Source organism: Hemiscyllium ocellatum, chromosome 10 (genome assembly GCF_020745735.1).
Source record: "Hemiscyllium ocellatum isolate sHemOce1 chromosome 10, sHemOce1.pat.X.cur, whole genome shotgun sequence".
NCBI classification, from domain to species: Eukaryota; Metazoa; Chordata; class Chondrichthyes; order Orectolobiformes; family Hemiscylliidae; genus Hemiscyllium; species Hemiscyllium ocellatum.
The window spans coordinates 87,572,692-87,590,260 of NC_083410.1; the positions used below are offsets into that span (position 1 = coordinate 87,572,692).

General features: G+C 38.8%; 1 protein-coding gene across 5 annotated transcripts in view; it reads left to right on the forward strand.

The window, feature by feature from the left end:
* Nucleotides 1–454: 454 nt before the first annotated feature.
* Nucleotides 455–17,569, forward strand: part of ninl (ninein-like) — a 145,136-nt gene continuing 128,021 nt past the window's right edge. For all 5 annotated transcript variants that reach the window (XM_060831713.1, XM_060831714.1, XM_060831715.1 and 2 more), the window contains exons 1-3: nucleotides 455–707; nucleotides 12,525–12,724; nucleotides 16,370–16,466. In XM_060831713.1, the coding sequence (XP_060687696.1) occupies nucleotides 12,542–12,724; nucleotides 16,370–16,466 (280 nt within the window). In that variant the 5' untranslated portion in view covers nucleotides 455–707; nucleotides 12,525–12,541. The remainder of the gene's footprint in view (nucleotides 708–12,524; nucleotides 12,725–16,369; nucleotides 16,467–17,569) is intronic.

Here is a 17,569-nt window from a genome sequence, read left to right on the forward strand (position 1 = left end):
CTTCCAGGGACAAACTGAACAAACAATGTGCGACCCAAATGGTACGTGGTGTTCAGATTCTGAAAATGTGTTTGGATTTTAGGGCAAAGTTTTCTCAAAATAATTGTTCGGATTCCGAGTTGTTCGAACAATAGGGCGTTCGGATTTCGGGGTCACCGCTGTATTAGGAAGTGGAGAGTGCAGATGTAAAAAGATTTGCAAAATTAGAAAAGGTGACATTAAAAAAAAACTGCCTGTCAATGTGGTAGAGGCAATGTCAAAAGTTTTATTCAAAATGGAATTAGACCGCCACTCACAAAGGAAGAATGTTGTGAGAGACAATGGGCCAAATGGCCTCCTTCGGTACTGTAACACTTTCTTGTGATGTTCCTCCAAGCCAGCAGGGGCTGCAATCAGTAAAGCACAGTTTTAAGGACGATGGTTTGCAAACCCTGCCCAGCTTCCTGTGCTGGAGGTGAAGTGGGAGAGGAGAGGTTGGTTTATACTTGCTGGAGTTCAGAGGTGAGAACCTCGGTCTGATTGAATGGTGAAGAGTAACACTCGCTTGCTACATTGTAACAAGGTGGTGAAGTATCACGGCGATACCGATCAACACACGAGATACAATGGAGCCATGAAGATCACTGAGTCTTATTCAGTGAGGCATGATCGAGAGGTTTGGGAAGAAGGTAAAGTGAAGTGAGAGCAAGGGCAAGAAAGAAAAAGCGGTAAGTGGCTCTCATAGGAACCTTTAAAACACGAATATTTACAACAGTTAAGTTATTCAAGGGCTCACTTGAAGAGTTGCCTCGGTTCCCATGGTGAAGCGTTGTCTGTCCCTCCCTCGCCGTTCTGAAAAAAAGGTTTTATTTCTCCCTGTAGCCGGGAGGCATGTCCTTCAAAACCTTCATTTAAAATAAACTTTTCAGGTGTTGTATTTAATGATCATCCCACCTCATAAATTTCCCGCGTGCCTCGTCCGTTTTTATCAGCGGACAATGAAATGCTCTCCAGTCCAAGCAAAAACAAAATGTACAATTTGCTCGTATGTCTAACTTTTTTTTGGGGGTTGCTCCAATCAAACAGGAATTTGAGAAGGGCACCGTCTCCAGCTATGCTGAAACGTGTTTCTGAGTTCATCTTTGAATTTTGCTGGGCGCGTTGCCAAAATTCTTTAACGTAAAGTTCTGTCTACCAGAATTTCTTTCACATTAAGGCTTGAAATTTAGCTTTCTCGCCGTTACCGATCCTAAGGTAAAAAAATAAGCAGAATTCGACCTGCTATTGTTGAGAGGGGGAAAAAACAATGTTGTATTCCTGTCTTGAGTCATTTTTATTTCAAATATATATTTTTCTCATCAAACCATTTGTAAATCCATACAAATGCTCTAACTCAGTTCTGTATAGTCTTTGTTTTTAGAAAACAAACATTGAAATTTTGACATTTCTCCGACCTATCCGGAGTCGCACCTTTTTATTTCAAAAATATACTTTTATTCATGAAGGTACATTTTTATCTATATACAGTCACAAACACAGTTCTGTCCGGGACATTAGCATATCAAGGAAACAAACATTCGAATTTGACTCTTCAAACAAACCAAAGGCATATCTTTCTTGAACCAGGCTATACTTGCATGCATTTCAAGCACCAGGAGAGTCCGATAACTGAAGGGACCCCCATTTAACTTCAGCCTGGAATCGTACTTTTTTTATTTTAAAAATACACGTTATTCAGAAAAGATCTATGAATATACATAGTCACAAATGCAGTTCGGTTCTGTACAGTGGAGTATATCAAGGAAACAAACAAACATTGGAGTTTGACTCTATTCAAACATCAGTTCACTTTAAAAGCCAGTTCAAAGTTGGATTTTTGTTTTGTTTCATGTTATTTACTATCCTGAATACCACTTTTGGCTGGAGGTGACACCATAAAGCTTTATAGTATTTTGTATAACAGTACCAGTGTGAATGCATCATTAAGGGTTTGAGGAATTAATATAATTAGGAGTAAAAGATTCTTTCAGTTTTTTTTCCCCATTTAAGTAGCAGAAGGTATTTGATAGTATGACAGTTTTGCGAAAAACCAAGGAGAAAATTCACTTGAAGCTCTATTGAGAATTTTAGTTTAGATGACAAAATTTTGCTAAATGCCCACGTGCTTATGGGTCTTCAGATAATGCACAGCCTGGAGTGCAAAATGTAATGAAGTCTCCATATGCCAAAGTCTGTAAAATAATTCCCATTATACATGAATAGGCTTGTTTCTGTACTGACATGTTGGGAAAATACCAAATTCCACAGGAATTCTTTTTAACTTTAATTTCAAACTAGCAATGATCTGCTAAAGAAAAAGTCCAGTTTTTCCATAGCTATCTTTAAAAGGTAAATAATATTAGAATATGAAAATTAGTTTGGTCCAAAAAAGGCAATAGTTATTTATTTTTCCTTGATTTATGTTCTCCCTTCCACCGTCTCCTTTTCTGTTCAGTCTGCACAGCCAATGAGTTGGACTGTACAAACAATATATCTTGAACTACAGTTCGATTTGGAAACACTTGTGCGTTTTATTTCTTAGTCTCTTTAGTTTTCATTTCCAAATGATGTCTCTAGTATTAAAATAATTTGGAGATTTTCAGAAAAAGTACAAGACTCTGAATTCCATGGAAAGAAAATAATGTAATGTCCAGCATGATAAATAATATTATATTCTAGAGAACATGTGAGAATCTTGATCCATACATCTAAAACATTAGAGTTTCCAATATATATCTGAACTCTGATTTGAATGCTTTTAAACAAGGTATTTATTTATATAGTTTATAAGATAACTTCTGATAATGTGATGGATGAATGGACTCAAACTGTAATAGTTTATGGTAATGGCTCAATCATCAAATATTTAAAGAATCAAATTGAAAGCCACTCAATTCAACTGATAAACGTTTCAATTTTTGTAATAACTTTCATGATTTATAATGTAACTTAAAACAAGATGGTACCACAATATTATTAACTGTTTCATATCAGGAAAGTTACTACTATACCTGTGTTTAGTGGTCATCCTAGAGATTAAATTGCACCACAGACTAACTTCTCTCTATAGTCATAACTTCCCCTCCAGTCCTACAGTCCTCTAAATGGCAACTTGTGGAGCCCTGTTTCACTTGTTTGATCATTACTGATCACTCTCAAACTTTGCTTAATTGCATGCCACCTTTCAAGTCAATTGGCTGTCCATGTTTCCAGCGCACAAATTGAATTATTTTTTAATAACTTTAGGCCTGGGCATCTAAAGGAGGGGAAAGGCGGTCTCATGGAGATAGAGAATTGCAGATGCTAGAAATCAGAATCAATAAAATGTCGAGTAGGTCAAGCAGCATCAGAAGAACAGGGGAGTTGACATTTCGCTAAGATCCATCATCAACACCCAATGTGGTGGTCTGCTGGTGTGGAAGTCTTGGCCTTATGTAGGGATGGTCTTCATCTTGAGCGTCCAGATATTCCAGCAGCCCAGCAAACAGCCTTGTCCAGGAGTGACAGTCTCGGCCCAGCATGATGGCCTTCTTTGGATGTTTCTGGCCCAATAGTCCACCGGACTGGCATAGAGGTCTTGTCCTGGCTGTGTCTTCAGGGTATTCCACTATTCATTAATTGCTTTCCACAAGCCCAGCAGCCGTTAACCAAACTGTGATGAACTTTATCTTGATATCTCGTTTTAACAATAATTATATATGACTTCTGTCATTGATGTCAATGCTGTGGTGGGGTGACTTATAAACATTTTCACTGTATTTTTCATGTAAAAATACACGTGACAATAAATTTCTATTCTATTCAATACTAACTTTAATACCCAAACATTCTACAAAATGTATGCATTAAAATACACACCTTAGTCAATGACCTAGTGTTGCTAATTGCCATTAATGTGATGAATGAAGTTTTTTCTTTGAGCATAGGTGCCTTGGTGTTGAAATTTGTTCTAGACAGTGGTGTGAAACAGGCTGTATCGGATGGGCTGCTAGTTATATTCTGTGTCTGTCAGTCAGTTTTATTTATATTGGTCACATAGTGCCTGCTTTGCCCCAGTATCTGATGTAAGTTTCTACCCCATAAATCATTTTATTAATTTATAGGATGTGAGCATCACTAGTCTCCAGATCTGTAATTGTCATTGAGAAGAGGTGATGAGCTGCTTGTTTGAAATGCTGTCGTCCATGTGATGTAGATATATCCATAGTGCTGTTTGTATGAGAATTCCAGGACTTAGTTGATCCAGGGACAGCGAGGGAATGGCTAATTTGTGGCTTGGAGGCAAACCTGCGAGTGGTGTTGTTCTCATGTATCTGGCATACTTGTCTTTCTATGTGGTAGAGATCATGGATTTAGGAGATGCTGAGAAAATGGTCTGGGTGAGCTGTTGCAGATGACGCCTGTTGCTACCACTGTGTGTCAGTGGCGCAAGATGTGAATACTTGAGGTGCTGGACGAGATGTCAGTCATGTGGGCTGCTTTGTATGTGATGGTGTTAGTTGAGCTTATTGAATGTTCATGGAGCTATCTAGTCAGGCAAGTATCCATCGCACCTCCTAACTTATTCCATTTAGGTGTTGGGCAGACTTTGAGGAGTCAGGAGGTGAGTTATTCAGCGCAGAATTCCCAGTCTCTGATCTGGTTGGTGTGTTAGCTGAATACTTGAGTCATCAGTTATCCAATATGTTGGATCCTAATCCTAATGTTCTTGTATTGCATAATTAGACAACTAATCTTTGGTTGGCTATAGAGTCATAGAGATGTACAACATGGAAACAGACCCTTTGGTCCAATTCGTCCATGCCGACCAGATATTCCAACGCAATCTAGTCCCACCTGCCAGCACCTGGCCCATATCCCTCCAAACCCTTCCTATTCATATACGATCCTGCTGATTATCTACCCAAAATATCTCTCTTTCTCACTTCATTCAGAAATATTTTGTTTTAATTGTTGCCAGTGACTATCTGCTATTTTGCTGTCACTAAACACCATTCTATGAAAAACAGATAAAAGATAAAAATAAACTCTGCTCCTTTAGAATCATACAATTTGGAAGAAGACCATATATAACTGATGTAGATTTTCATATAATAAGGTAAAACGTGATAGCAATACCAAGTCCTATGGGACTTAAATCCACCTTGCCTCCCCTCAGAAAAACATCCATTCACCACTTCTTGTATTTCAAACCACTTTTGCACCAAACTTACTTTTGAAATCTGCAGGTATAAAACCTGATATGGGAACTTATGTAAAATGGACAGGGTTTGATCACCTAAGCTGTTCCTTAACCATAACATTAGGTATTCAAATGCACTAGAGTCAATGGAGGCTGTGTGAAATGGTTTTCCCTCATATCACTCATTTTGTACCAATGTCTGGGACAAATCCTTAACCCCATTTGTACAGCATCTATGGATTACCATCATCAGATGGTCCATAAGATAACTCATTCAGGTTCGTCAGACACATTTACATGTAATCATTCTGTGCTGATATCCTTTATTAACCTGTGGTTCTCCACCACTGATTTCAAGTTTGCATTCTGGCCACTCAGACAGACTAAAACAAACTATGCGTATCCTTACTAACCCCTTTGACTAGTTGATACCAAACTAAATTTCAATTCCCATCACCTATTTTTGCCTTTAAAAAATTGCTGCCCCTCTGTCACTGAGATCTCAGTCCTTGATTATTAAAAACAAAAATGCCCACCTTCCAAAACATGCCACTTGTTCAAAATGCAGCAACTAATACAGTAGTATCTGTCCTGTGTGAAGTTCTATTGACTAGTCATTGACTAACTTCCCTTTGACCCCTCTACATATTAACATCAAATGACTAATTCGTACCATTTTCCTTCATGGCCTTGCTGCCCCTATCTGTAAAAAGCCTCCAAGTTTTATATTCCCTCCTGCTGCATCCTTCAGCTCCTTCAGTTCTCTTTTCTGCAATTAACTTATCTAGATGTGGTTTATTTAATGGCATTGCCTCCAATATTTGCCTGTGGTCCTCCATGTGTCCACCAGTCTCACCTTTAAAAGTTTTCTCAAAACCCATCATTTTGGTCATGTCTTGCTGATCTGTTTCTCTATTGCATGTAGTACTTTTCTTTTCAACCTCTGTGAATTTTTTTGGTACTTTTTCAAATGTAGATATATTTTGTTAATGGACTGTTAAATCATATGCAAATTTTCTGATTCTGTGATATTGATAGTTACACTTCATTACAAAAACAAACTGTGAATTTCTTGCTTAAATTGGTGAGTGTGCCCATGCTGAAGTGGTGCTGGGAAATGAACAGCATTGCTGGTTCTACTTAGCTCTTTAGTAGTCAGCAACAGCAGGATCCTGAAATGACTCGGCTGCTTGCTGCCTGCAGGGCAAATGAAATACTTCCCCACACTTCAGCCTGGAGTCGTGGGGTTTTCCGAAGCCTGATGTCGCCAGTTGAAGTCAGTAGCACTTGTTCTTCCAAAGCCATCTCTAACTAGGTGTCCCTTGGTCTCAAGAAACCACACTGTGATCAATTGCTTAGCCAGCTTCTCCAATCAGTTGAGTATGGAAATTAGGCTCCTTTGCTTGGGTCATATGTTACTTTGGATAACCAGCTCATTTCCAGAAAGTTTGGAAGTGAATGAGTCTTCTGAGGAGATTTCTGACCTGTGCGAGTAAGCTTGTATCAAAGGCTGGAAATCAAAGATCTCTTTCCTGGGTCCAATCCACTAGACCATTACCATATGTTCTTGTGTTTGAAGGAAAAATACAATTGGTTAGCAAACATTCACTGGAAAATATTTTAATTTCTTTTATTTTTATACATGTGAAATGAAAAATTGATTAAAGGAAAAACCTGGGTAAATATTTGTGCTGATCCTCAAATCCACCAATGGATAATTCTCTTGTGTAGATCAGGTGTGCGCCAGTTTTGGAACACCTCCTGTAGACTCTAGGTTCTGGTATTCCCTCCCTAAACTACCTGATTAACACTACTCCATAAAAATTAAAACTTTGACCAAACGTTTTGTTACCTGTGCTATTGTCTCCTCTGGCTTAATATCAATTTTCTGATTTCTAGGAGCCTTCAAAAGGATGTAATGTTTCACTGTTAAAAGTGCTGTATAAATGCAGTTTTCTTTTGTTCCCTGTTCGAACCTATTTCCCTGACCCTAGCTGAATGTTTGACCCAAGGTGTGTTGCAGAATGGAAAATTAAACTAGAACTCTGCTCATAGTTATTACTATCCAGTGATCCACCATTTGATCTAAGCATTGGTTGAGCTTGGGATTTGGCCTAGACCAGAGAGTTTTCTGACACTTGTTATCAAGGTATAATTATCTACCAGTCTCTGTGATCGGAAATTCTGCTGAGGATATTAGTGAGAATATCACTTGATTGCAAGCAAAACATAAAAAAATGCTTGACACATGCAAACTGAAATGACAAGTTGAAAACTAAGTTGGATTCCTGTGGAATTATTACAAAGTAGATTTCACAAAGTACTAGAAACAAACAAATATTTGAATATATCTTTGGGATGTCTGAGTGTGTTACAGCAAGTGGAGTACATCCATGTTTTAATGGATTTTGGAAGAGCAGTTAATTTATCTGATAATAAATTAAATATCCAGGTAATTTTTTTTAAGAAATAAAAATAGTTGAGATAAGTATTAATCTGGACATGAAACAAAACATATTGCTTTTTGTTTGAACATAGAATTTCTAACTGAGAAAGCAGATTAGTTTAGCATCTCATCTGGAAGGGTACACCTCCAACAGTGTGCCACTCCCTCAACATAGAACAGTCTAGATTTTGACATCTGCTTCAGGCTATTTTTATCTTTCTACCTTTTAAGAGTTTGATCTACATTTAATAGTGCCATGTAACATCCATTTCCTAGTCAAACCAAAAATGAAATGGATATGTTGTGACAAAAATGTTGTACTTTTACCTCTCAGCTTTTTAAAAATGTGCTACTGTGTCTAAACCTTTTTATTAGCAATTGCAGATATGAGAGGTAATATAATACACTAGTGTTCAATGTATCACATTAATATAGGAAGTAATTGAAACAAAATATATTGAAAGTGAATTTAAAAAGACATATCATTCATAAAATGAATGTAGAGAAGTGGTTTTTGATTCCTGTGCATATTTCTTGAAATCGTTTGATATTAATGATCAGAATATATAGTGGAGGGGAAAGTGAAACATTTTAAACAGACCAACACAGGAAAGGATGTCATAGGAGCCAGCATCCCAGCAATGAAACACCATAATCATCTTAACTGCAGAATGCTACTGTTGTGGAAGTTAAATCGACTCTATTCAAATGCTAGCAAGAGCAAAGAAAAAGCTTTATTGTAACCTCTGCAGAGGGCCCAATACAGTTGGCAAGATGCCACATGTAAAGGGCTGAACAGCTTTTACATACTCTTTTTATACTACGTTTCGCGTATCCTTATCACACGCTCAAGGACAAGAACTGAGAACATTCGGCGGTTGATATGATTGCTTATGTTTTCCCTGACTCTTACTGAATCTGACTGTTTTGCAAGACTTGCAAGGCCAAGCTGTCTGCTTGCAGTATCCAGCAAAGCCAGGCTGTCTACTTAAAATTTTAGCAAAGTGTTCGTTTTAGCAAAGTGTTAGATTTTAGCGAAGTATTCTCTTTCAGATTTCACAGTAAATGTTAATTTTCCATTACACTACATATCAAGTTTCCTTTTACCATAAGTTTGAGAGTTTTAAATTACTGTTTTGGTAGCACAGCATCGTGCAAATTAATTTGCAGAACTGACAAACAGTACTGTACTAAGAGTAAAGGTGAAAGAATTATAATCTCCAAATCTTGTATTTTTACTTATTTTGTCTCAGCAAAATCTTGTCCAATTTTAATTAAATTATTGTTCTGTTATCTACAGGTGGCCAGAATGACTTTAAAAAACAGCTTCTTGATTCTTGCTTCATAGTTCTTCACATGACAGACACCTTTTGTCACATCAGCATGTTCTCTGATTGATCCTATTTTGTAGTGCCAGGCTGCGATATTGTTTCAGGCAGAGCTGATCTATTAATACTAGTATAATCTCACAAATAAAGGTAGTGTGATCTGATGTCCTGGGATTGCTTCCTTCTCAGCTGCCTCTTTGCCGAATCATTGAGGCATTTGGAATCTAATCATGGTGTATCTTTACATACAAATTGATATGTAGCAAGTCCTTACAGTGATTAAGATCAAGGCCACTGTGCTTTAAGGAGAGTTAAAGAAATCACAATTAAAGCTAAATGACTCAACAAGCTACTTGGTAAGTTAATTGCTGCTTATTGACCTATGAAAAGCCAGGCCAGAAGCAAGTGGTAGTTCTAAAGAAAAGAACCATATCAGCAGATCTGCTGTTCAGCCACATAAACATATTCAACGCCTTCTGTTTGTTTCTTAGAGTTTAGTGAGAAAGGTTAATGAGTTTGATTCGGTGGCGTTGTGCCTCAGAGAGAGAGACCAGAACAGAGCCAATAACATTTTGATGAATGTATAGAAAAATCACTGAATAGAAATGCTTGCCAATTTGTCAGTTCAATAAGAAAGTTGAGGTTGAAGATAGAGGTGATTCTTCACTGGGGTTGAGTGTACTTTTAGGATATTGTTGGGGAAATATGGGTTGAATATTTTTCCTGTTTATGATGAAATCTTTTCAATATACCTTTTATATAAATAGCTATTTTAATTTCCCTTCTTTTAGAGCCTTCACTGATTTTTTTTTCATATTGTTATTCTTTTATCAGTTTTGGTTTGGAGCTACAAGTTGAGAACTGAGCTGAAAATGACCAGTTGACTGTGGGCAGAAGAGTGATAGAGCTGTACAGCTTGGAAACAGACCCTTCAATCCAACGTGTCGAGGCTAACCAGATATCCTAAATTAATCTAGTCCCGTTTGCCAGCATTTGGCCCATATCCCTTTTAAACCCTTCATATTCATATACCAATCCAGATGCCTTTTAAATGTTGTAATTCTACCAGCCTCCACCACTTCCTTGGGGCAGTTCATCCCACACACAATTAAAAAGAAACAGTAGAAGTAAGCTGTTGTTTGTTTGTGAGGCCAGGCTAAGTTAATTGTGGATTAACCAAAAGGTTCTACAGATGATAGGGGAGAGCAGTTTGTTTAAGCAGATAGCTGCTGCAGGTCAATACCTGTGATTGGTTCCAGTAAGTCTGAGAGAGACCTTGTGCTGTACCAAATAGCAGATGCTAAATAGTAACTGGGACATCATGGGAAGGCAGTCAGTCTGACAGAGGCCAGAGTTTTCAATTGCTTTTTGGATTGTGTTAGCTGGAGAAAAAATTGGCTGTTGTTGCAGCATGAAGATTTGAAAGCTCTCTGCCTAACCTAGAGTTATCAGCTATTGGTAGTTTGGAGAATAGAAGCTAAGTCATGAGTATTACCACTTGGCGTCATGTTGCAATGATAACAACCTCTCTCTCAATGCCGGGAAAACAAAAGAACTGATCATTGACTTCAGGAAGAAAGGAGGAGGTCACATCTCTAACTACATCGAAAGTGCAGAGGATGGAGAGTGTCAAGTTCCTTGGAGTGACAATAACAGGCAATCTGTTCTGGACCTCCTATGTAGATGTAATGGTCAAGACTACACAGCAATGCCTCCTCTTTGTCAGGTGGCTTAGGAAATTTGGCATTCAATAACGACCCTTATCAACTTTCACAGATGCACCATAGAAAGCATTCTATTTGGGTGCATAATGGCATGGTAAGGCAACTCTCTGCCCAGGACCTAAGAAACCACAAAGTTGTATGCACAAGCCCAGACTATCACAGAAGCCAACTTCCCATCCATGGACTCCACTTACACTTTTCACTACCACAGAAAGGCTGCCAACATCATCAAAGACCTCCCACCCCAGTAATGCTCTCTTTAAACCTTTAGGCAGTAGATACAGAAGCTTGGACACATGCACCAAAAGATTCAAGAACAGCTTCTTCCCTGCTGTTATTAGACTCCTGAATAGACCTCTCTAATGTAAAATAATGCCATTCTTGCTAATATTGATCTCGCTTTGTGCACCTCCTGTGCAGCAGTAGCTTTGTATACCTCGCTCTATCTAAGCACACTATTATCTGCGTGTTGTTGCTTGCTATGATCTGCCTGTACCGCTCGCAAAACAAAGCTTTTCACTGTACTTAGGTACATGTAACTACTATGAATCAAATCAAATTAAGTTCCTGTGAGTGAGCTGAAAAGCTGATCAACATCAAGAAACAATAGTCAATGTTTTTGGAACAACACATTGTGAAAAACCACTTAAGTAATCTGGCCAATTTTGTTAATTTCTTTTATTTATTACTTAGTCGTGTCTGTCTTTTTTTTGTGTGATTGGGTTGTAAAGTAATGTTATTGGGTTTAAACATACATATCATTTAGAATACTTTGTTGTTTAATGTTGTTGTACTGAAGTTACTGCATTGCTAAATCTTTTGTTTAAGGTACTAACCAGTGTTGAGAATTGGTTATCCAAAAATGTCTGGTTCGGAACTATTGGGTTTAATTTTGAGGGTCTTCGAAGGCTTTAATTTTAACCATGGTGTGAATACAGAGGTAGAAAGGCTAACTTAGTTTGGCTTTCTTTGTATTGTAATACTTTTGTGTAATAAATTTAGTTTCTTTTTTCAAAATATGTTGGCAGCCTTGTGAGAGCTTACCCAATGGTTGACCATCACAGTAACCAATTTGCAAAAGTAAAAGTTGTGAAGGCAGATTTCGTGTCTGAAATCTAATTTATCCATTGCCGTCAGCTGGGATCATAACATTGGGGATTTGAGTTGTTTAACTCAGTGTTACTTTGTGTGTAGATCTAGCACTGAATTAGGATGGAGAGCTTGCTGTTTTTTGAGTTATTATTTTGTTTGTAAAGAAACTAAATTATTTTCCTTCTGCAAGCACAGACTCATTTTTGTTTCACTCTTGTCTACTTTAATAAGGCAGGTTTGGAATAGGAATCAAAATGCTATCTTTTTAAAGTTGTGTATAATGAAATATCAGCAGTGTTGAATAGTTTTAAGATATTGCCAAAGATTTTCTGAAAAATTTATTTTTGTATAATCAATGTTCGTGCAGATACAGCATCTTCAGTGTATTTTATTCGGATTGTGGTTTTACTTTGTTCCATGGCCTTTAAAGTTTTAAATCTGAAGCCAAACATATCATTAGAACTGTTGGCTTGGAAGTTTTTTGGATCTCCTCCCACATCGATGCAAGTAATTTTGAATTCACAGATGCAAAGAATTTCCTGTTCTACCTGGTAACCTGGTCTTCCCACACACTCCTATCCCTGTTTGGAAAACTTATTTGTTTTCTGGAAAAAGAATAATCTTTGATTTAGGGATGGCTGTCATTCTTGTAATATTCCTTTTACTCACTGGAATATAATTCCGACACTTGTCGTCTTTTAAACTCTCATCAACTCTTTAATGTTCCCTTGCAGCTGGACGGTGCTATGGGATGGATGAAGCAGAGCAGAACAAATATGTGTTACAGCTTAAGGATGTGTTTGACAGCTGTGACACTACAGGGACGGGTTACCTGGACAGGGAGGAGCTCAGTGATTTGTGCCAAAAACTCCACCTGGAAGCTCAGATCCCTCTTCTACTGCAGACACTTTTGGGCAGCAACTATCATGGCCGGGTAAGTCCTACCTGTGGATATGTGGAAGTAACATTTTTTTCCTGCATTTAAATATGTGCACATGTTGCCACATGTTCCTACAGCTGCTGAGTGTGTGATGAAACCTTTATGACTTGCATGCAAAATCCAACTTCACAGTATAAATTTCTAGAACAGAGGTGCTCTATGCTTATGGTATGAATGGAGAGGTATAGAGTTGAAGAGTCCATTAGCACAGAAGGAGAGTTTTGATCCATCATCATTAAAACATCAAGCTTCCAATTCTGTGTCCATCATACCTGTTGAAGTACTTCCTTTTTATGTATAGAGGTCAGTTTTGTTTCAATCACAATTTCTACTGAATGTGCTGTCTGCCATCTTTCAGGTAGTCTAAACAAGATTGTAACAAATGCAAGTTTTCAAAAAAAAATTTCCCCTCTAGTTTTTTTTTTATTCATTCACAAGATGAGGGTGTTGCAGGCTAGACCAGCATTTATTGCCCATCCTTAAATGCCCACAGGGCAGTTAGAGTTATCCACATTGCTCTGGTCTGGAGTCACACGTAGGTAGGGATGGTAATTTCCTTTCCTAAAGGACATTAGTGACCCACATGGGTTTTTCTGACAATTGACAATGGATTCATGGTCATCATTAAACTCTTTTAATTCCAGATATTTATTGAAATCAAATTCCACCATCTGCCGTGGTGGGGTTTGAACCCAGGTTCCCAGAACATTACCAGAGCCTGTGGATTAACAGTCCAGCAATAATACCACTAGGCCTTTGCCTCAGTCATCTTAAATCTGTGCCATCTGGTTACAGATTCTCCTTTCAGAGGAGACCATTTCTCCTCATTAACAAATTCTTCTTTGGCACTCACTCAAGATCAAGGGTGATGCTTCCATTGTGGTGGTTGAACAGTTCAATCATTGAACCTCAGACACTGCCACGGGTGGGAGGATGGTATGTTATGGATTCTGCATGCCGTTTCTGCTTGGTTTCTACTCAGCTTGAAGTAGTTGGTACCTTCATGGATATTTCTTCGCCTGTATGTGTGTTCTAGGGCAACTGAACTCCCATATGTTAGTGGGAGTATTACATTTGTTTAGGGAGGCTTTCAGGATGCCTGTGTCGCGTTTCCTCTGCAGTCTGACTGATCACTACCATTGCGGAGCTTAAAGTTGAGAAATTGTTGAGAGTCCTGTGTTGGGCACGTGGGCAGCTTGGCTCATCATCACAGCTGGCCATGCGTGACCAGTGCCGGGATATAGGCCTGGGAGAGGACACTCACGTTAGTATATCTATCCTGCCAGTGGATTTGTGAGACTTTGTAAGACAGCTCTAGTGATAACCCTCCAGGAATTTGATGTGAATATTGTACGCGGTCAGTGTTTCTGATGTGTACAGAAGGGTGTGGGAGCTACTCTGAAGACCATGAGCTTGGATTTGAGGTCTCAGACTTTAAGTATATTCTGTTCCTCAGACGTCTGAAGGTTGCACTGGCACATTAGAGATAATGACAGATTTCATCATCAGCGTCTGCCCGTACCAAGAGGGAAGAGGCTTCCGTGGTTTAGGAAATGACCTACATTGTCCACGGGCTCATGTGGAATTTGGTGATCGAAGAGTTGTGTGGCAGGAGCAGGCTGGTAGAGAATCTTTTGTTTTCCAGATGTTTAGTCTGAGGCCCATTTCTCTCATACATCTCCACGAATGTCACTGTGCATACTGGGTTTCAATGTACATAATGATTCTGCATGTTGTTCCTTAAATCTTTAAAAGCTAGTTGGCTAATTGACAAAAGAAAAATTAAAGGGTCAGTAGGATATTGACTGTTATCTCAAAAGGTTACATTACAGCTGTACAGAACTCTGATTAGACCCCCCACTAGGAGTACTACATTCAGTTCTGGATATAACACTTAATCATCAGAATGAAGCCCTCACTAAGAAAGTTAAATAATGAGAATATTTATGCTTAGACGCAACTTAGATTCCCTTGATGATAGAAACCTAAGGGGTGATCTAATTGAGGTGTTTAACATGAATAAACAATTGATTGGGACTGAAGCTATGTTGTAGGAAAAGGGTAGGTCCATAACACTGGTCTATAACCATAGCATTTGAGTTAGGCTGATGTCAGGAAGCAATTTTTTAACATACAAACCAGTGTGAGCTCTCTTCTGTTAAAAACTGTTTGATTACTCGAAAGGTTCAGACCTGAGATTATATTTAAAATAAGGAATTATGGGGTATAGCAGCAAAGTATGAGGAGATTCAGTTAAGCCAGGCTCCAGGGGTCTAATGCCTCCTATTATTCACACATGGGCACCAAATACCCTCCTCCACTTGTTCAAACAGCCACCATTCGTCCGTGAGTCTTAACTGTAACTGTTGGCACGGTATTTGGACAGCACATACACGAATGACTTCGTGCAATTTAAACTAATTGACATTGATATTTTTGATCAATAAATGACTCTATTGTCACCATATTGTGCAACTACCAGGATGACAAAAGGCAATGTGCTACAGTCACCACGTGCTGTGTCTCAAATTATTCCTGTCATTGAGTCATAGAGATGTACAGCACGGAAACAGATCCTTTGGTCCAACTCATCCATGCCGAATAGACGTCTCTACCCCATCTAGTACCAACTGCCAGCACCCGGCCCATATCCCTCCAAACCCTTCCTATTCATATACCCATCCAGATGTCTTTTAAATGTTGCAAATGTACCAGCCTCCACCACTTCCTCTGGCAGCTCATTCCACATACGCACCACCCCCCGCGTGAAAAAGTTGCCCTTAGGTTTCTTTTATATCTTTCCCCTCTCTCCCTAAACCTATGCCCTCTAGTTCTGGACTACCCCACCCCCGGGAAGAGACTTTGTCTATTTATCCTATCCATGCCCCTCATGATTTTATAAACCTCTGTAAGGTCACCCCCACACACACCTCCCCCTCCCCCCCCCCCCCCCCCCCCCCCCCCCTTCTCACGATGCTCCAGGGAAAACAGCCCCAGCCTATGCAACCTCTCTCTATAGCTCAAATCCTCCAACCCTGGCAACATCCTTGTAAATCATTTCTGAACCCTTTCAAGTTTCACAACATCCTTCCGATAGGAAGGAGACAGAATTGCACGCAATTTTCCAAAAGTGGCCTAACCACTGTCCTGTACAGCTGCAACATGACCTCCCAACTCCTGTGCTCAATACTCTGTCCTGATTCCGAAAGGGTTTATTTCAGAAAATAACATTAAGGCAGTCAGCAGAGAGACTGATTTTTGTTGAGGGATGGAGGTAAAATACCTGCACAGGGTAAAGAAAGATCAGTTGATGTTTGATCCAGAGACATGCTGTTGAGATGTTAGGAAGGAATGAGAAGGGATCCTGTTGTGACATTTAAAAATAAAGAAAAAGTTTAATATTTAGAAGTTCCAAACTTGTGGAAATCATTGGTAAGTGTTGACACACGACAATACATCAAATCTTGATGCTGGCAATAACTCGCTCTTGTGATCATGTGCTCGGTGCCATTCTGTAGATCACTGATCTAAGACAAGTAAATAAGGATGGAATCTGATCATTTCTGTATATAGTGATGTCAGTAGTTCATTGATCATTATATTCTTCCAAGAAGTAACTGATACTATTGAAAATTTTAGGTAAACTTTGAGGACTTTAAAGAAGGATTTGTTGCTGTGTTATCTACCAGTTTTGACCTCGGTAACTCAGAAGATGAGAGCAGTTATTTAGACCCAGGTAATTATACCTCCATTATATTTGTTTTAATTTAATTTACCTCAAGATAATACTGGATCTGTTTTTCCATCATTTAACATAGAGAAACCTTGTAATAATTTATTGGTGTAGCATGCATAAGTGTCCGGAAACTGAACACACAAGAAGCTAAAGTGTAGGAGAAGACCAAACTCCTCCGTTTGAGGCGATCATGGCTGATGTTGGCTTAAACTCCACTTTCCCACCTACTCACACTGATTCCTTAAGAAGTGAAAAATCTGACTACCTTGGCCATAAATATATCCAAGGATAGTGCATTCAGAACTCTGATGTCAAGACTATCAAAGATTCAGAGCACTTTTGAGTGAAGAAATTCTCCTGGTCTCAGTCCTGAATGATTAGACTCCTTACCCTGTAATGGTTTCCACCCTTGTTCAAGATACCTCAGCCAGGAGACAATAATGTCTCAGTACTTAAGACAGCAGAAATTCATTCAAATGAAAAATAAAGATACTAAGGGGAGGATGAGGCAACTGTGGCTGACGAAGGAGTCAAGGGCAGCAAAAAACAAGAAGAAGATTAGTTGGAAGACAGAGGATTGGGAAGCCTTTTTAAAAACCAATCGAGGACAACTGAAAAAGTAATAAGGGGGATGAAGATGAAATATGAGGATAAACTAGTTAGTAATACAAAATAAGATTGCAAAAATTTTTGTTTTCGATATATAAAGGGTAAAAGAGAGGCAGGAGTGGACATTGTTATCCATTAATACATCTTCATCAACAGTCCAAAGAAATGGAGAAGAGCTGAATGGGTACTTTGCATCATTCTTCATGGTGGAAGACATCAGTATGATACCTGAACTTAGAGAGTTAGGGGACAGAGGTGAGTGTTGTGGCCACCAGTAAGAGAAGGAGCTGGAAAAACTGAAAGATCCGAAGGTGGATGAATCTCCCAGACTAGATGGACTACACTGCAGACTTAACTGCTGTGCTCTCCAGCACCACTAATCCAGAATCTGGTTTCCAGCATCTGCAGTCGTTGCTTTTACCTCGTTGATTTTAACCCTACTGCAAATCCTCTTGCAAGGATGCCTGCTTTGAAGAAGTTTTCCTCCTCTTTCT